The following is a 20517-nucleotide window of genomic DNA, read 5'->3' as shown; positions in this document are numbered from 1 at the left end:
GGGCTTGATCCGCAGTACAGAATGTGTAGGAGGCAGCTGATCGATGATTCTCTCATCATTGATGTTTCTCTCTTCCTATTCCTTCCTCTCTCTGAAATTAATAAAAAACTTTTTTAAAAAAAGCTGTCCTGAGAAAGGTGATCTGGGGTCAAGAAAGAATAGATACAAGTGCTGGTCAACATCTGGAAGAGCCCAGCCCAGCTGTGGTCAGCCAGCAGGGCTTTATTGTGGACCCAGTCAGGCCTGTGGGTCTTCCCCTGGCAGGCGTCTCCACCCTGAGGCACAGGATCCTCCCACAGTTGTGGGCAGAGCAAGTCTGAGGACAATGAGTGTCAAGTTGACTGTCTTTCCAGAAGCCTTGGGCAGACTTGACTGCTTGCCTGTGACAGAGTCTGTGGTCTAAGGGAATGTGTTTGTGAGGCTTGTGGTAATGACATGGCTTTCCCTTGACTTTTTGACCCACGCATAGTTGAAGCAAATCCTAGAAAATTCAATCTCGACGCAACTGAATTGAGTATAAGAAAATCCTTCATCACGAGTACTCGGCAAGTTGTCAGGGTAAGGAAGATGATCCTATCATGTTATTTGTGTGAGAAATAGCCAAACTTCTCAGAACTCTTTCCCTTAATTGTAAACTAATACGTTGACTCTGAAACCACTTCTTCATATGAATTGAATGCCAGTTTCCCACATAGACTTTCTCTAGTTGAAAGAGAGAAATCTGTCTTTAGTATCATCAGGCATATTTCTTAGAGCAGAAATGAGAGTTGACTGCTGGCTTTGGGAAGTTACTTCAGTGGTATCTACTTGTCCATACCTCTCACTCCTCCAAACCAGTTATCTTTTTCCTCTTTAGTTCTTACTGTACTATGTATCTGGACTAAAGGAAGAATTACTATTGTAGAAACCATTTGGTTTCTTGATGGATTGGTGATCACTGCATTGTGAAGAGGGACTCTTCTAGGTATGGATGGCGGCCTCTCACCATCTGAGTTTCAGCTTTGGGAACTCTTGCCACCGTTACCGACATTTCCAGATACACTGCCTGACAGGCTTTCGAGAGTTACCCAGAGCAAGCAGGCATCTCTCAGAGCGCAAAACCCAACACAAGTGAACAAATATTTAGTCTTCAATTATTTAGGAAAGAACCCATTGTTTAAAAACCTAAGAGAAAATAGCATTTAAGTCAAATCTTGTATCATTAAGATTTGTTTGTATTTTGAAACTGTATGGCTAAGCCATTTGATTAGCATAACTAGATGTAAGAGAACCAGCTGTCTTGAACATATGTACTAGAAAGCAGCTTCCTGGAGTAAAAAAACTTGGGATCATATCAGTGCTAACATATGGCTTTTTAAGAGTCATCTTAGGCAAGAACCTTGGTACATGTTTGCCAAAAACTTTATGTCATGTGATTTCCTTTTGAAATTATTTCAAATGGTAGATTATCCCTGAGCTTGAAATATTCTTGCTTCTCATTTTATTCATTAGTTGCCTCTTTATATACATATATCTAAACTGTTTATACACAAACATTTTAATGGGGCGGTAACCTCTTTGGACCTCTGGTGTGCCCCATCTATATAATGGGCATTTGGATTAGACAATCCTAATTTCTGGCCAGTTCAGAAAGCTATTCTGATAAGGAAGCCCTGTTGTTTGATGATGTGTGTTTTGGTAAGGTAAATAATTCTCCCTTATTAATCTTATAAATACAGTTTGCTTCTTTATTTTTGGTAGATTTTCTGAAGGACACCGCTGTAAATGTTGGTATTTAAATGGTGTCTTGCAGTAAAACATGTATTTCTTGACCTTATTTATTAAAGTTGTTCTTTCTGAAAGGTTGTATTGTAAATCTTGCAAATTGAAATTCAGAGGTTAATATATTGAAAGTTAAGTTAGTTCTTACTCCAAATTGTAATTTGAAGTAGAATCCAAAGTTTGTTTTCTGATATCAGAAAAGGTGTTTAAAGTGCAGTCCTTAAAAGAAGTGTTGTAAATCAAGTCCGCGCATCATAATGTTGTAGCTTCTAGAGCTGAGATCTAAATCATCCTCAGCTATATGTGATCCGACTGAATACTTAGGGTTGTTCATCATCCTTGTTTTAAATTAAATAAAGTCTAGCTGAAGTCCTGTAGAAGAGAAGGAAGCAGTGGGTACTTTGAAAGTTGAAGCAACGTGGTTATCACTCAGACTTTCCACAGTGGGACTTAGGAAAGCTGTGGCACTGTCTGCTGTCCCATTCACTTGTCATGGGTCTTAGAAGAAGTTTCCAAAAGCCTAAAATCTCAACATTTGCATCTATAAAATAGGCTCCCGGCCAACAGAAAATTATAAAGCATTTTGGCAGCCTTAACAAAATTGTATTATAGTAATTAGTACTCAGTTCAAATCATTATAAAGTATATTGGATTGTGGTTACAGTTGATAAGCAAAATGGCTCATATTTAGCAAAGTGATTTTTCTTCATTGTAAGTGATGGGTCTATTCATTTTTCTTTCCATACAAAATTATTTCTAATGCCACTCTGGTTAGAAATAGTCTACACTTCACATGAATTCAACTCAAAAATGAAAATAAGTGACCTGTTTGTAATATCACTATTTGGAAGTTTTTGCAGGTGTTTAGTGGTAATTATCCTAAAGCGCATGGGTGTTCATTATACTTGATGATGCTAGCCCTTGAGCACAGGCCTTTGTGTTTGAGCCCCAACGTTGCTATTTTCTGACTATGTGACCTTGAGAAAGTACCTTAAGCCTTTTTAGATGTCAGTCTCTTCAGCTGTAAAATAGAGACAATGCCAGCTTCATAGGGTCGTTGTGAGAATTCAGAGATAATGTCCAAAAGCATTTAACAGTGTTTCTGGCTTATAGTAGGCTCCCAGGAAATACAAGTTCCTTTTCTATTTCTCCTAATTAAATTTAGTTCCCAGGTTACCTCTTTTTAAAGGGAGGTTCTCTTTATTTCCTTTATTCATGAGACTAAAAAAAAAAAAAAAAAAAAAAAAAGCCAAAGAATGTTATCTTTTTGTTTTAAAAGAATTAATAAGTTATGTGTATTTTGCTAGTGTACAAAATGTTAACTGTGACTCTGTTTCATCTAAGGATATTCATTTGTTTTCTGGTCTCCTCCTTACCTCATTAGGACATGAAAGATCAGATGTCAACTTCATCTGTGCAGGCATTAGCTGAAAGAAAAAACAGACAGGTGAGTAAACCTGAATATAGAGTATCAAATCAAGGAAAACGCAGAGTTAGATGCTGACATCTGTTTATCATGTGACCCAGCAGAAGCCCTGTGCCTGCTGAGCCTGGAGGGAGGCTGGCAGGTTTTGTGAAAGGCCAGTCATCAGCCTGCCCTGCAGCATGGTCAGCTGTCCTGCCCTGCCCTCCTCCCTCCCACCCTCTGCTTCTCTCCTCTGGGGTTCAGAGTGCCCTTACCACACAGCCATTTATTCTGCACCTGCTGGGCACATTCTGTGTGCCAGGTTCTGTTAAGGACTGTAATTGCTTAGTTACTTGTCTTTTTCTCTGCTGGACCCCAGGCCCCTTGAGAGTGAGGAGGGATTGTATCATTTTTTTTTGTTGGTGGGGTTTTTTTTTTTTTTGGTTTTCTTTTCCATTTCCAGCTGCTATTGCATTGCATACCTCATAGAATTCACTAGATAGTTAACGACTGAAATTTTATGAAATTTAGAATAAAATGAAAGACATTTGAAGAATCTTAAATGTGTGTGAATTTAATGTGTTAAATTTAAATCTTTCATCCTTTTAAATATATTTTCTTTGAGATGAGATCCAGTTTTTATTAGTTATTACAAATGAATCATGAAACTTAATAAATTTCCGAAACTAAAGCACCAATATTAACACATCTAAAATAAAAGTTACAAGAAACCAGCTCTTGAATTTTAGGTATCTTTTTAAAATTAGACACTTTTATGTATGATAGAAATTCCTTTCCAACTGATAAAATACAGTCCTTTTAAAAAAAATATACATCACCTAAAATATAGACTTGATTTAGATTTCATTCAAACTCCATAAAGTTACCAATAGTCCATTTATTAGACTCTTAACTCAAGAATTCAGCTCACCATATCTAACTGACTAGGAATCAGCAATTCCCTACTTTATACCTGGAGGTGTGTCTTGACCCACTTAATTTTGAAAAATAAATACAAAAGCTCAGCAAAGGGGAGGGGGCTCTCCAAGTATCTCCTCACTTAATTTTTCTGTTTCCTTTCCCTGTATTTAATTTTTCAAGTTATTGTTTTTATTCTTCCTGTCTCCCTACCTTGTGACAGTGAAGTAGGTAACACCTACTCTCCATTACTCCTAATCTCAGATAGTATAGTTGAGCATATAATATGTGCATTTATGCATTGCCTTTCCAAGTATGGCTTGGGATTTTGTTTTTGGGGGATAGTGAAATGTCTTGGAGTCACAGATTGTGAAGGAATAGCAGGTACAGGGTCCTCTAAGCACTCAAGCGGGCAGAGTCCCCCTTGCTGCTCCACCAATACCTGGTGCTGTGCTGCTTGCTGCCTAGCCAGGTCCTCCTGCTCTGGCACCCACACAGAGGCTGGTCTTCCAGTGCCCTGGTCCCTCTCTCCATCTTCTTTCCCAGTAGAACAGACTCTTAGAGGCCAGACTGATGAAATCTAAGCTACTACACAATAAAGCATAAACAACTCTTAACAGTGTGTCCTATGTCCACCTAACCGTAGCCCATGGATAAGCTAGAAAAAATAGCCTTTACTCGGCCCAGGAACACACAAGGCCCTAGGGGAGTCCCAGTTCTCTGTCCACAGCCTAATGATGCACTAGAGCCTTTTTCTGACCTGGAAGAAATTAACTATGGGCCTCAGTGTCCTCCACAGAGCGCCTTAGAATCTGTATCAGACCAGCAGATGTTTTAAATATTGACTGACAGCCCTAAGACCAGGCTGGGGCAGAGCCATCCAAAAAAATCCTTGGTCTGCTTTATACCTGAGACAGTCACTGTCCAGCCTTTTGATTGGACTGAGGCGCTGGTCTGCTGGGAGCTCTCAGCCATCCTGATCCTCTCCTCATAACCATCTGGAATTACGCTCTGCATCCCAGGCTTCCCCGAGCCTTGCCCTTGACTGTGGCCATTTGACTGAATTCACCCCTGAAAGTCAAGGGAGGTCAGTGTCGGTATTGAGGGGCTGTTGGAGGGCTTTTCAGACAGAGAACCAAGTAATCAGTGAGGCTTTTAACCGTCCCAGAGATAAACAGTAGCTGGTAAGAAGATCTGGCAACTCTGTAAGGAAAAAGAATCGTGGTCACCCCAGGAGCTGGTCCACGTGCAGGGCTGGGCGAGCAGTTACTTTACCAGCTTGTCAGAAAGGCTTGCGGGGATCCTGGTCAGCCTAGACCGAGCTCACATCCCTGCCCACCTCTTCATGTACGGAAGACAGTCCCAAACTTCTCCTCTCCTTGCTACAAACTTCCTCACATTCCTACTGGGGAACCTGCCCCTGGCATCTGAGGGCCCTGGTGGTGATACTGACTCGGGTCAGGCACTCATTGTGGCCATACCTGTCTGGTGATGCAACGCCCAGTTCCCATCTGTGAGGCTTGTAGCCTTTTAGTTCAACTGAGGGGCATTGGGATTTATTCATGGGTTAAATTGAACAGACACTGATGGTTCTTATACCTTCTGTGTGTGAGACTATGACTTAGCTTCTTATCATTCTAGGACTCTCTCTCCCCCCTTAAAAAAACACACAAACAAACTAAAAACCTCTTGGGTCACAGGACTCTAGGTCTCCGGAATCCGTTGGACTGGAACATGGGTCTCTGGTGAACTTCGGAGGGTGCTAGGCAGCGCTGGCCTGGAGGCTGGGTGCTCTCAGATTGTAAAGCTGTGTACAGGTGGGCGTTTGTCAATCTAAAGTTGACATTTGCATTTTAATGGGACAAATCCCATTGGTGAGTCCCACTGGGAGAGTGTGGAGACAGTGCCCTTCCTGGCATCCCTTAAATCGGACCACGCAGGCACCAACCTGTACCACTGGGAAGGCGGACCTGGGGAAGTCGATGGTGAGCAGTAGAACGCTTTATGTCGGTGATGGAGCACTTGCTCAGAAAGTAACCGCTTGTTTCCCCTTCCCTCTCGCAGGCGCTGCTGGGAGACAGCGGTGGCCAGAAGTGGAGCACAGGAACCCCGGATAAATACGGGCGCCTGGACCGTGAGCTCCAATTAGCCAACTCCCACTTCATCGAGGAGCAGCAGGCACAGCAACAGGTACTGGGAACCTGCTGCCGAGGACTGAGATGTGGAGGCGGGCACCTCCCTGGGTCCTCGGCCAGCCAGGGGGCTCTGTTGTTATGACAGGCAGGTTGGACCAGAGCTTGCCCTGCGGCTGCCTGTGTCTACCTGTGCAATGATTGCATATATCAAGGGTTTCTGAAGCCTCCTCTACAGCACGGCTCTTTCACGAGAACCAAGCTTGATTAGGTCTCTGAGGAAAAGCAGAGCAGACCTCCAGCACTGACAGACAAGGCCACTGGTTTAAAAACAAACAAAAGAACCCGTCTTCCCCCACCTCCACTCATATATTCAGTTTCTTGTTCATTTCAACAAAGGCACACTTTCAGAAGAATTGAGTCCTGTTTTTTTTCATCAAAAATTATTACTGGTTCCATTATACATGAATATGGTTGCTTGAGTGGAGGTGAAGGGTAGAAGGAAAGGGAGGTTGATTATTTCTGTGTTGTTGCTTTTGATGTGTAGTTGGAATAAAAGGAAACTAATAATAATATACCTGAGGATTTGAAGATTATCTACCCATTGAAGCTCTTGGTTCTTAAATGTTGTGTTATATATATATTTTATATAGGCTATATGTTCTTTGGCCATTGGCATGTTTGCTTAACCAGCTGTCTGCTTAAATTGCTATTAACCAAGCAAATTTAAAAAAATAAAAATAAAAAGTAAGGAAGCTACCACACATTAAATGAAACATCATCCAGCAATTATCCTTGAGGTAACTTACTGTCACAGGCCGCCTCTGTGTGTCCTTGAGGAGGAAAGGACTCTGTGTGTGGTTTTCCCACGTCCAGAGCTTTGCCAGACGCTCTGTGTTTAAGTCGGCTGTGGATTGAGACCCTGACCCCGGCACTGGGCTTCCTCTGCCCAGCATCCCCGTGTCTCAGTGATCACTGCACAGGTGCTCTTGGCCATTGTCTGGTCCCTTGTTGGACTCCAGCCAACCAGAATCAATCTCTCTTGGTGGCTTTAAGCCCCGCTGACCGTTCACAAGTCGGATCAGCAGGAGATATCAGAAGCTTGACAATCCACTTTGGAGCAGTGTGTTCTTAGAGGCGCCGGTCTGGTCCTTTGATTTCTGGGCTTTGCTTCTGAATGAGAATTGTCCCAAGTTGGCAGAGAAGGTAGCAGCTGCTGGAGTGCTGGGCTTGGAACCAGGTAAGACGGCTTTTAATTGCTTGTTTCCCATTTCTCTGGCACCAGCTGATCGTGGAGCAGCAGGATGAGCAGTTGGAGCTGGTCTCTGGCAGCATCGGGGTGCTGAAGAACATGTCCCAGCGCATCGGAGGGGAGCTGGAGGAACAGGCAGTGTGAGCACGAGATGCCCCTCTCGGGGCCATGAAATTGAGGGGAAGGGCCATCTTACAGGACCCCTAAGAAGCCTGACAGTTACGTGACTAGTAAAGCCCAAAACTATTTTATTTATAGCTATATCTTTATTGTTTTATAGACTTGCCCCTCCAAAAGAAGCAAATTGTCAGTTAAAATATTCAGCAGGGTTTGGGCAAAGTTATGATGATTATTATTTTTCAACACCTGCAGAAACACACAAATTCCTCTGAGCAGGTACTTGAAGTGTGATTGGGACTGGGACTGGGACTGGGAAACAGACATGTAATCTCTGGAGATTTGTGTCCTGCAGAGGATCGGACCTGAGCTACTGTTATCATCCCACGATTCTCCCACTACATCTTACATTTCAACTTCATGAGAAAAGCTTAAAAATTTAACTCCAATTAATACAAAATTTTCCCCTTCAAACATCAAAAGTAAAAATACACCAGGAAATATAGCTGGAGCTATTTGTTTTTTCCTTCAGTACAATCTTTTTTAACTCTGAACTATGACATCAAAATCAGCATTCTTAAATGCTACTACATAATACCTTTACCATTTTATAATATTTTTCTGAAAAAAAAAAGATAATCTACTAGAATATATCAGAAAGTCTTCTATCTCAATTTTGTGTTCAGTGTTATACATTCATTTATTATAAATTCAAACCGGGCACTTGTTCAGGGAGGCCCTGGGTATCGTAGAGGAGCGAACAGAACAGTCAGTGTCTCTGCCATCAGAGAGCCTACCATTTACTGGGTAGACTGGCTATTATGTAAATGAATGCAAGTCATGCATTGGTGACAGAGGAGGGGGACCTGGGGTGAGGGGGAAGTGCATGGTGCCTTGAGAGCCCTGGTTTAGCCCAAGCTCAGAGTTCTCTGCAGAAATATTCACATGTGTGATTATGGGGACTGCCCCAGGCCCTGCTGAAGCCCTGTTTAAATTCCAAAAATTCTGAATTAAGAAACATATCTGTCCCAGATAATAGATTGGGGGCTTGAATCCCCGTGTTGCTGGCTGATGTTTGCTAAAACTAAGGCCTGGGCCCTGACCGAATCCCATGGCCCATGTATCACCCAGGCTGTGTGTTTACCCGCTGCCTTCCCCACACCTGCTTCTCTCTCTAGTATGCTGGATGATTTCTCCCACGAGTTGGAGAGCACTCATTCTCGGCTGGACAATGTGATGAAGAAACTTGCAAAAGTATCGCACATGACCAGTGGTAAGTATGGTGCTTAATTGTAGGAACAGCCTCGGGGGTTCTTTCACGGCGTGCCCATTCAGATCCCTTTCCTGTGGCACATTTTCCCACAGCTGGTTGGTGGTTGGTGGCCTTTCTCCGGGTGGAGCCACTTGCTTTCCAATTACAAAATCCTTTTTTCTTTTCTTTTTTTTCCTATTTCCTTGCCAAAAAGGGGAACTTATTTTAAAATAGTAATTAAGGAGCCAGTTACTGTTTTTCCTGGACTGACTTCATTGAAAGGAAAACCCTACCATTTCAGAATAAGATGCCCTTGCAGATCTAATTTACATAGTTTATATTTAACTCCACCCTGAAACATTCCAGCAAATTTGCACCAGGATGGGGATGAAAAAGTAACATCTTTCAAATTAGTTACTATATAGGAAGATGTGTTCCAGTGACTGTATTTTATTACTGCAACTGATGTCCCCTATTACAGAAGAAATAACATTTTTTAAATCAAAGAAAATCCAGTATTTCTTTTTTTTCTCTTTACTTGATGGGGGTTGGGTGGTGAAAGGAGGAACTGAGATATGCCTTGAGGTAATTTAAGTGTTCTTGAACCAGAACACCGCCTCCCCCATGAGAACTTCCTGTTTCTTGACACCTCGTTTTCCTATTGGTTTCCTGGTCAGGTACCTGTCAGAGAGTCTAATAGTTTAGCCTTTTGAGGCAAAATTTAAATATATGTGTATATTTGCTTTTCAGCAGTTTAACTCATAGTCAAGTTACATTAACAGTTCTCTGGGCCTCAGTTTCTTATTGATTAAAAATTAGGGTGATGCCTGGCTCTTAAGGTCATTGTGAGGATTAAATGAGATAGTAATAATTAATGTTTAGCAGTGTCTCCCATGTATTTTAGTACTTAGTAAATGTTTATTTAAAAAAATCATAAGACAGGAAGAAGATGGCCCCAAGGGGCAATGACCTGGTATGTCCAAAACCAAGGGAAGCTCATAGCTAGGCTTATTTCCTTCTTTCTTCCCAGGATCAAGTGTGTTTGTGCTTCTAGGAGGCTCGCCATTGCCTGAAGCAGGCACAATTTAGTTCATCTTTGACACTTTGAGAGAGAGGTTTGCAAAGTGGTTTTTTTCTGATTCCCTCTGCTCTCTCCTCTTCCACCCTCACCCCTCTGTTTAAAAAAAAAAAGCGTTAATGAAGTATTATATAATCAGTTTAAACACCAGCCCTCTCACTAGTGTATGTATTAGTCACAGTCAAGTAGCTACTTCAGCACCAGTTTTGTTTGGGGAAGAGCAAACGAACAAAGATGCTCTGTATCTGTGCTTCCCGGCGTTCCGGGTATGAATAATTTAGAAAAGTACTTGCATTGTGATAAGCCGTCCAGTGTGTATAAATAGCACCGAAACTCGTTTATGTTTTATTCTACTTTCTCCCGAACGAAAGGTTTGGGAGCAGAGTAAGAGCTTTACTTAGATTTGTCTAGGAAAGGGAGCCAGGGAACAGCATTGGCCCGAAAGGCCCTGCAGTTTGGACAGCTCGCCTGTGGTTTTCATTCCCATCCTTGCTTGCTGCCCGGGAAAGATTGTTCAGGGCCACCTGCTTGGTGGTGTCTGTTTCAGTTTGAGGACACGGCAATTTGTATTTGTCTCTGTCCTCCATAACTTTTGGGAAAGTTTACTGCTTTTTCATCAAACCTGTACATACAGAAAGTATATTAAGACACACTGAAGTTTGATTAGGCAGTAACTGAACACACGTCCCACGGTTCTGGAGAGCCCGAACATCTGGGCTCCCATGGCCCGTTGCTTACCCAAGAGAGACACCATCTTGTCATTTTCCTACCCGATGTCCATTCTTTTAGGTAGATTCCAGGGTTTTCTTCCCCCCACTTTCTGAATTCTACTCTTCATCTTTTCTCTTTAGGGGAGGAAAATATTTTGGGAGGAAAAAAAAACTACCACTGGTGTTCCCTTTGTTCCCTGTGCTCTTTGAGGCAAGTGGTTAGGACTTGTCACTTGAGGTCCCAAAAGCCCTGTGGTTAGTCCCACCCCTTCTCTGGAGAAGTCAGCTCAGGTAACAGCACCCTGAGGTTACCTAGTTCATGCTTCATAGAAGCAATTTACCACTTCAAAGGAACATGGCTTTAAAGAGCATTTCTGGGCTGTGCTAGTTTGCGTGATGGATGCTCTCCTTGATGAAAACTCCTACTTAATGCAATCACAGAAGAGAAAGAGATTGGGGGGCGGGGGGGGGGGGGGGGTTGGTAGAAGCTAATGGGAAGCCAGAAGGTGGAAAGCTGGTCGAATGTTGGAAATCTGGTTTTGAAAGTAGCAGGATGCCTGGGGTGGGGGATGAGTGCAGGAATTGGGTGTGAGATGGGGGTGGGGTGGTTAGGAAGCAATCACCTGGACTGTTTTGTCCTGGAAGAATATGGACTATTTTCAATGACAGTGGTTTTAAATTATTGTAAACATTTAAAAATAGATGAAAGAATGTTAAGTTACTGTAGTGTTCTTCACCATTGAAGTGATCATTAAACAGACTAAAAATAGCTTCTGGAGTAGGCCAGCTGCCTACTTTGGAGCAGTTCTGCTTCAGAAAAGGACTTAGTGTTGCCTGTGGAAAGTCATACAATCTAGATTCAGATCTTTTTATAATGTGATTCTCAGTAGCCATGGTGTGCTAAAATGTGCAGGCTTTCAAACAGCCTTCTGATGGATCAGTATTCGTTGATAGTTCTAGTTAAACAGAATTCTTATTTGTAGCAGTTGACCTACATTTTCACAGGCTAGTGAAACTTTCCTATCAGACCCCTGTAGGAAATGGCAGGGCTCACCAGTGGAAAGACTGCTTGCTTTCTACCTCTTCCCAAGTTAGCCAACCATCTAGACGAGGACAGCATCCTGTGCTGTGGGCCCTAAGACTGTGCGGAGGGTGTTCTCGTCCAGCTCTCACAGCGGCCCCGTGAGGCAGCTGTTGTGGAGTCAGGACTTGGGCTGCAGCTGGGATTCCCCCCGGGCCTGCATGGGCCCCTCTGTCCCTCAGGGCCTCCTTGCTCTCAGCCATTTAATGGACTCTAGCCACCTTGTTGCCTGTGCCTTTTCTAAATTGTTGGTAGGGTAGAAAGTTTCAGAAAAGACAGTTCACTGTCATTCACAGAGAAGCCGTGTGTTACTTTAACACAGTCACTGGCTAAGTAATCTTCTTTGTTCACTAGATGTGGTGTCATTAATCATGCTCGTGATCCCTGGAGCTTGCTTTTTCAGCTCTTCGTTTCCTGAAGTGACCAGCAGAAGCTTTCATTCCCTTTCCATCCTCCCATAGTGCTTTGAGAACAGGACAGGATTTATTGCTTCTTTAAATGATTTTACTTTGGTGGGAGATGAAAGCAGATGGGCTTTGATCTGCAGTGCCAGGGCGAACACCTTTTCCAAGGATGTGGCAACCACCGGCAGAAAGCTAAGAGCCGCAGGCTTTAATTAAAGTCAGAAACACAGGTTTTAATTAAAGACTTGAGATAGGAAGCACATACTTATCACAGGGCAGCTCTTGGGGACGGTAGAGCTGCAAACGCAGGTGCAGTGCAGGCCAGGAGCAGAGCAGCATCAGAGGAGGGCACCTGGGCAGTTCAAGAGCCTCCCTGCCCCTGTCATGTGCACATTCTGTCGCTTTTCTGCTTCCGAGTGTGGCCTTGGGTTTCTTGTTGTAACTGGACAATGGGTCCGCGCTGCCTGTCACTCCTTGTGCCAGTTCAGCAGAGACAGGGTTGAATCACGTCTGAGCGGTTAACAGAGCATGATTAATATTTCTTACAATTCTGGCTGGCTCCCCAACATTCTGTTTCTGCCCCTATCCATGTGACTGTCTCGGGGAATGCCCAGTCCTGAGAGCTAACCCTCGTGTCCTGCCTCGCAGATCGGCGCCAGTGGTGTGCCATAGCCGTCCTCTTTGCCATCCTGCTGGTCGTGCTGCTCCTCTTCTTAGTGCTGTGACGCACAGGAACCGGGGAGGAGGACAAGCAGTCCGCGGTGTCGGCTCCCACCTGCCACTCCTGGGAACACAGCCCGCGCTGACTTTTCTCTGGGTGACCCCACCATTGAGGCAGCTCCTCCGTCCAGTGCTGGACGGGCCGGTGGGAAGAGGACCTAACAGCTTCACACTCCCGGCGCCACCTGTCCTGTCCTGAGGACAGCTCGCCTCTGCTTTGCCTCCTTGGACCTCGTTCCCCGTGGAGGGCCTCTGAGGAATCCAGAACAATTCGCAGACTCAGCTAGTGTTCAGTGTTGCTCATTGCATCCGTCCGTCTCTGGCGGCTCTTTTCTCCTGCTCAGACCCTCTCCCTGCCCAGCCGGCAGCCAGAAGGACCCCGTCGGGAATGGGGCTCCTGGGTCCTCTCCGCTGCCCCTCGTGGGAGTGTTCTTTAGCTCCTGAGAGCTGGTCATTCTGGGGACAGAAGGCCCAGAAGCAGTTTGGGACAGAAAATGCAGTGGTTCTTTTTGCAGGGATGATTGCTTTTCCAGGCACATCTTTTTGTGGTAAGAACTAATGGGAAATAATGAAAAGCACTGGGCTCTGGGAGTGCTAACAACTTGTGTCTTGAATTGAAGGGAGGGGGGGAGCAGGACCCTGAGTGTGCACAGCTGAGGGAAGGGGGCAAGGTCATGGGAGGTCACAGCCTGGCTGAATTCAGGTGGCTGTCCTGCAGGCTCCTCCCCAGGGGTGCAATGCTTATTTTTAGGATGACCCTTAAACATATGGCTGCTGAGCAGCACACAAATGGATTTAGATCCTGTGGCTCTCTCTTTCCCTTGGCAGATGGGGTTGGGAATGGTTAGCACATTTATTACATTTAGTCAGAAACTGTAATGACAAAAAGGCTAGTTCTGGACCAGGCTTTTCTAGCCCTGTGAGAAATGGCAAAAAGGGGTAGGTGAACTGGTTGTTTTTTCCCTTCAGATGACAACTTGATTTTTATCCATTCAAATCACTGAGCCAATCCAAATTTAAACAACAGAAGCTTCCATTGAGTTTTAGCTGCTGAGACACTAAACTTCAAACTTCTGGTGACTCTGCGTCCAACGTGCCCATGTACATAGGATATTTTTATAACCTCCCTGACGAATAACCTAATATTGAAGCAGCAGCTGAGCAAGGCAGCCTGGCGGCCGAGGCTGCATCTTCACCGTCCTCTTTTGCACGTGGGAAGCGCAGTGACATCAGATAGAGTTCTAGCTTTGACTTCTCATTTCCTAATCTTTTGGGGTCCATTCCTAACTTTTTCAATTTTTTTTTCCTCCTTTTGTTTGTATTTCTTGGTTTTTGTTTTGTTTGGGGCTTTTATTCCTCCTATTTTTTTTTTTTGTGTGATTTGCAATGATGTATTTGCCCAGCTAACTTTTGAATTGCACTTTTTAATAAATATTTGTAACAATTTTTTAAAGAAGGGTATTTTCTCATGTGTAGGATGCTGGTAGATAAGGCAGTCTGCATGTTGATGAAAGCTAAAAATAGATTTACAAAACTTAAAGGGTGATTGACACCCATGTTTACACTCAATTCTATTTGATATATAAATGTTAATTTCTTTTCAAATGAGTAAAAAAAAAGGTAATTGTTACAAAGGGCTTGAGATGTAGGGTACTAGATTATTTGTTTTACAAAGTTTTGAGACATTCAAATAGTCTTCTATAAACTTAGAAGAGGGATGGTCCTTAGATTTGCATTAAGATATACAAGTCTTTGTTAAAACTTTTTAAAAATGTGGGCCTTGTCTTAGTGCTCTCATCCACACTCTCCACCTTCCATAAAGGAACCAGAGTCTGAATTACGTGACTGCCCTACTTAGGGGCCATGCTGTTGTCCAGATTTACTGTGTCGCGTGTGTCAGGAGGGCCTGCTGGGAACACGCCTGATCATTAATGAGCAAGACATTCCCCTGACTTCAGGGACTAAGTTTTGAGATCCTGAGGCTTAATGACTCAATGTTTGGATATATTTAGAATTGGCATGCTGACCTCACCCATTTCAGGTGTCAGCTAAACAGTGGTTATTGTAAAGCAGACTCACGGGCCGAAGCTGAATAGAGAAATATTTAGAAAGAACATTTACTGAAAATATAAGCACTATGTATGTTCTCCCTGTAGGCCACTGCCCTCCACCCGCAACGGAGCTGTTCCTGGGCAGCCGGCCTCATAGTGTGGCCTCAAAGCTGGCTCTGCCCCAGGCATCACTCTGGCCTCACTAGCTTGATCCTGGGTCTGAGCCTGTTGTGCCCAGACTGGGCGGTCCCTACAGATGAGTGGTCAGGCCCCCCACCCAGATTCCAAACTAGCACTCCAAGAGAGCAAGCCAGGCCCTAGCTGGTTTGGCTCAGTAGATAGAGCGTTAGCCTGTGGACTGAAGGGTCCTGGATTCAATTCCAGTCAAGGGCACGTGCCCAGGTTGTGGGCTTGATCCTCAGTAGTGGGCATGCAAGAGGCAGCTGATCAATGATTCTCTCTCATCATTGATGTTTCTATCTCTCCCTCTCCCTTCCTCTCTGAAATCAATAAAAATTATACAGTATATGTGCCCTGAATGGGAATCGAACCCGAGACCTTTCAGTCTGCAGGCTGATGCTCTGTCTGTCCACTGAGCCAAACCAGCTAGGGCTGAAATCAATAAACATTTATTTTAAAAAGAGAGAGAGAGAACAAGCCAGGGCTTAAGTTATGGTTAGGCCAGACTCCCATCCTGAGGCAGAGGTGGGCTCTCCCCCTCAGTCTTCACGCTTCACCCCATGCCCATCATCTAGAGAACTGGCAGAATGCGATAGGTCACAGAGAAGGCTCAGTTTACGTTTATGGGAAGAACATCTTACTAATCAGCTGGCTTGGGAGTGAACCCCTGAGACAGTCCGCTGTCGTAGGAACCCAACTGCAAACTCAAGTCACGGTTAGTTTTCAGTCTAACCTTTGATCTCGTCTTCGTGGGGACTGTGAACAGTCGCCGTGTTCCCTGTGTGCCGCTGCGTGCTGCAGTTGTGTGTTACATGAGCATCTTCATGCCAGAGCCCGAGGGGGAGAAACTTGGTAACTTGCCCATCATTCTCTGCTTTTAGCCAGAGTTAAACAGACTGATGGGTCTGGGAGCCAACAGCTTGGCAACTTCCCCCCTTTCTCACCTCGTGAGATTAAGGGCTGTGAAGAGAAATCCGGTCTAACTCCAACCGAAATCTGTCTGTTAAGTGCTGTACCTTCTGTATGGGAAGGTAGCAGAGCCAGGATTTTTCTTCTGGTAATTTTCCTGGCTGTAAAGTGAGCCCGGTACCTTTCCAGAGAATTCATAGCTGGAAGATCTAAGTGCTGAATGATAGATATGAGTTGCTTTCCAACTGCAGATTTTGAACTGTTCAGCTTTCCCTTATAAACTGCAGGACGAATTTGTTAACAATACAACATTCGGACCATCTAGAAAGCTGAGGTTCTAACTACCTTTAATTCTCCCTCTGTCTTCCTCTCGCTGGCATTTCTTTTCCTCCCAGATATTTTTAAGAATTTTTTTTCCCTTAAAGAGTGTTCTTTGTCCATCAAGAACAGAGAGGAGAAAGCAAAGGATTCTCACAGCCCCTCAGTCCCTCTGCGCCTTCCCTAACCAAGGTCAGTTCTGCTCGCTGGGAGACTGCTGTCAGGGTCCAGTCCAGAAATCGAAAGAGTAGAGAACAGCCCTTCAGACTGGAACAGATGAGGCCAGCCCTGCTGTGACCCTCTGGGACTGAAGCCTGGTGCTGGGGTGGAAACTTCAAACCAGCTGACTTCTGGGGTTAGTGTCTCTAAGAGGCTCAGTGGACTTGACCACTTAGTTCAGTCTCCTTGTTTCAAAGTTGAAACAGTTACAGCTCCCCCAACAGACACATGAGGGTCATTTGGTGCGGTGCATCTTGGACGTGGCCCAGGGGCCACACACCTGGGACGAGCTGACCTCGGGGATGTGACTTAAGGTAGGCTGGTAGTAACTTGCCGTGTCACCCCAGCTGTTTGATGTCGTTTGCCGTTGGACAAACACCGAAGCACCTCCGTCATGTTGTGCCACCTCCATATACATTATACGGGAGCTCTCCATGTCGTGGTGTCTTTACTGATACAGATATTTGGGGAGGTGAGGAAGAAAGAAAAAGAACTTGTTTCCTTCTGAGATAAACTCACACGTTGGTGCTGTTTTCCTTCTGATGTGACCTTTGCCCTTGCCCGAGGCTGTGCCATGGAGCTCTGCCTAGATGGCCCCGTGACCTGCCCCACTGCTTGGCTTTCACATGGACATTTCATGGACCGGGTTTGCCAATTGCAGCCAGACCCTCGTGAGAAAGTGTATTTTACTGTTTCTTCTAGGTTGAGTTTTCAAACCTAGAAGCCACTTGATTATTCAGGGGGTTTTGGATTAAGACCACCCAGCATCCGTATTCTCTGACCAAAGCTCCCCCGGCCCCGGCAGCAGCCAGTGCTGCGCTCCAGTTAAGCTTCCTGTCACCCCTGGGGTTGGGCCAAGTTCGAGGTGGCTCTTTCCTGCTCTGTAGAAAGTAGGGTTAGCTGAGACCCACTACTGAGTGGCAGTTTCGACTCTGCAATTAGGGTCTGTTCTGGGAGAGGCAGATGTCCTCATCCTCAGGAAAACGGAGTGCCCTGTCGTCTGTGCGGGGTGAGGAGAGGCCAGCCAAGTGTCCTCGGAAAGGTGTCGCTAATAAGTTACTGGAACTGCTCGTAAATGCCATGTGATTGTGCCCTAACTGACCAGGCTGGGAGATTGCCCAGGGTAATAGTCTGGAAACAGGGAAGGGCCAGAGAAAGCGAGCTGTAGGTGATTATGGATTCATTTTCTGTAAGTGGAAATATGCCTTCCCCAGCTCACTTGTTATTAGAAATTCGTGTAATTTAAAAATAGAATGTAATCCATGGCAGTGCTCAGCAGGACTAACCGTCTATTTTTCTCGCAAGGATAAATAACCTGATAGCATTTTAATGTTAACTAGAAGGTACAAACTAAAGTGAGATCAAGGATTAAAACTGAGAACACCTGGGTGACTTCCTCTGTCCCTGACCCCCACGGAGAGCACCGGCTGGAGCCCTGGTGCCAGATGTTTACAGCCCTCGCCACAGGGGGAGAGAGCGCTCGCTTCTCTCTCTACACAGTGTGTCCCCAGGTGTGCTGTGGGACCAAGGATGTAGCATCTTCCGGAACTTGCTAGAAATACAGGTGCGCAGGCCCCACCTGACCTGCTGAATCCCAGCCTGGGTGGGGCCAGCAGCCGCATTTAGCAAGCCCCCCAGGAGGCTTGGAGCCCCACTCCTGCGTGAGAACCACCACTGCTGCACTGGGAGGTCGGGCTACAGTGAATGCTCCCTGCAAAACAAAATACCTTCCACAGCCTTCGTTGTAATCCTAACATTAAAAAAGATTTGACGACACTATAAACTTGAAAATTTTTTTTAAATACTTGTGTCAAATAAAACCTCAACTAGCCATCTTTTAAAGTGATACTTTTACACCCCAAAGTCTATCAGTAATGTTTCTTTCTCCTGCACTTGATATCATGTACAACTGTATAAAGAATGCTATTCAGTATTAAAAGGAAATGGGGAGAACGTGAGCTTTGTCCTGGGTTGTTTTTCTAAAAGTTTGGTTGGTTTTTGTTTTTATTCTTTTCATACCTAAGCATGGCTTCTTCCCTTCCTTCTGCCCCCGATAATAAACATGGACATGTGCATACGCCCAGGGCAGGAAAGGTCTAGCTGCTGGAAGATCTGAATTTCTGGGCCAGAGAAAGCTAAGTTGTGCTCTGTCTGGTTGAACTAGTTATATGGATTCTCAAGTCCCAAAATAACTATACTATGTATTCAGAATATTTACAGCACAAGAGTTTCAGTTGGGACTAGGAATCGGGTGGGGGAGAGGGGGGCAGAGAGACTAGAACACAAAAGGAAGTTAGTTCTTTACTTCTCCCCTCAGTGAATATCGGCGAACAATACTGGCCATCGGATCTGCAGATGGAGGAGCCTGTCCTGAGGAGGAGGCTGCATAAGCTCGCTGAGGGCAGGGATCTTCAACCCACTTGCTCTCATCACCCTCGTTCTTTAAATGAGCACCTATGGTGTGCCAGGCACTCTTCCAAGGACTTTGCCCGTATTAACATATAATACTTAAAATGGCTGCGTGAAACTATGAAGTTTACACATCTAATATTATCTCAAATCTGAAGGCAAGGAAACGGAGAGACAAGTAATTTCTCAAGGTCACACAGCTGGTGAGAGGCAGAGCCACTTACTGTGCCCCTGTGCCTGGCACAAAAATTGGCTCCTCCGTACTTCCCAAGTCCTGGCTTGATTTCCCCTAACACTGTAACAGCCAGCTTAGGGGAGGAAAGGCAAGTCAACACACTAACCGGCCTTGCTGAAGAAGTGAGTGCTGATTCTAAGAGTTATGGTTCACATTTGAGGAGGAAGAGATTTAGAAAGGAAATGGTATATGTATTCCCTAAAGAAAGCAGATCACCCGCCCACCATGAGGAAATGTGGACTGTGGCGTGGACAAGGGAAGTGAATCTACTCATGGATCTGCTGTGCAGCTGTCATTCAAAAGGTCCCCACTGGCCAGTCTTACATAAAACTAATGTTGGAAATGTTAAAAGGCAAGACCTGAGGCAAAAAATGGCGCACACAGGAAAGGGAGGCTTGTCCAGGTGAAAGCGATACACCTTCATCCTTGGCATCTCCGGGGTGTCAGTTGTCGGGGAACAGGACCCCCGCCCCCTCCCCAAGGTGCCGGCACCCAGAACCTTAGCGGTGGCTCCTGTTTGGTGCAGACACAGGCAGAATCTAAGCGAAACGTCCCCACCAATGCACCTCTCAGAGTGGGGGTGACGGGCTCTAGAAGCCTCCCTGGACTTGGGCGTGTCCTCCCAAACCTGCCCTCTGCGGCGGTGTTTCCTCTTTCCCTCTTTCCTTCCTCCCAAACCCTCTCTGCTTTCTGTCTCCACTCACAGAAGTTCACATGAAGACTGGTCGGCCTTTGGGAAAGGGTCATCAACTATCCTAGGGGCAGATTTCTAAAATGTATGTCATTACAAAAATATCAATTATTTCTATAGCCAACATTTGATCTGATGTGCCAGGCAGGTCTTTGACCAAGGCATTAAGGACCCAATGGGGAGCAAAATACCATTGAGGCCCATCTTACACCTGAAGGCAGAGCCATGGAGCAATGAAAAGAAATTTGCCCGAGGACACAACTAGTAAGTGCTACAGCTGGAACCCATTACATAGCCTCCCTTAAAAGAAAAAAGACGCCATTTCAGTGGTGGCAAGCAGATGTTTCACTAAGCTGTCTTTCTAACCAGAGAAATGGTGGAGGATGGCTAAGGAGTGGAAGAGAGAGCAAAAGAGCTGTGGTACAAGTCTGCGGTAAATTAAAGCACTGAACTCCCAAGATAAAGCATGGCATCCTTGCCATGGATTTGACCACATCTCAAACCCTATAAGCCCACAGTGGAGTTTAAGAAACCTGGTCAAGGCAGGTCAGCCTTGACAAAATACAGGGTTAGGCAAAAGTAGGTTTACAGTTCATATGGAAAAAGACATGCAGAATATGAGTATTACAATAGCTTTATTAACTAAAAAGAATGTTATAATGCAACTGTAAACCT

At 44.9% G+C, this 20517-nt stretch overlaps 1 protein-coding gene across 2 annotated transcripts in view; it reads left to right on the top strand.

The window, feature by feature from the left end:
- STX6 (syntaxin 6) overlaps window positions 1-19510 on the top strand; it is a 30525-nt gene extending 11015 nt beyond the window's left edge. Inside the window, exons 3-8 of one of the 2 annotated variants that reach the window (XM_070396893.1) lie at window positions 464-558; window positions 3146-3208; window positions 6149-6274; window positions 7502-7608; window positions 8764-8858; window positions 18825-19510. In XM_070396893.1, coding sequence (XP_070252994.1) covers window positions 464-558; window positions 3146-3208; window positions 6149-6274; window positions 7502-7608; window positions 8764-8858; window positions 18825-19012 — 674 coding nt within the window. In that variant the 3' untranslated portion in view covers window positions 19013-19510. Of the gene's footprint in view, window positions 1-463; window positions 559-3145; window positions 3209-6148; window positions 6275-7501; window positions 7609-8763; window positions 8859-12758; window positions 18466-18824 lie in introns of those variants that run through there. The other variant, XM_070396894.1, reaches the window with a different exon arrangement.
- The last annotated feature ends 1007 nt before the right edge of the window (window positions 19511-20517 follow it).

Source organism: Myotis yumanensis, unplaced genomic scaffold (assembly GCF_028538775.1).
Source record: "Myotis yumanensis isolate MYYU_CA2020_CCGP unplaced genomic scaffold, mMyoYum1.0.hap1 SCAF_17, whole genome shotgun sequence".
Taxonomy (NCBI): Eukaryota; Metazoa; Chordata; class Mammalia; order Chiroptera; family Vespertilionidae; genus Myotis; species Myotis yumanensis.
Note: the sequence above shows the minus strand (reverse complement) of the source record. Positions and strands in the feature narration are given on the sequence as shown.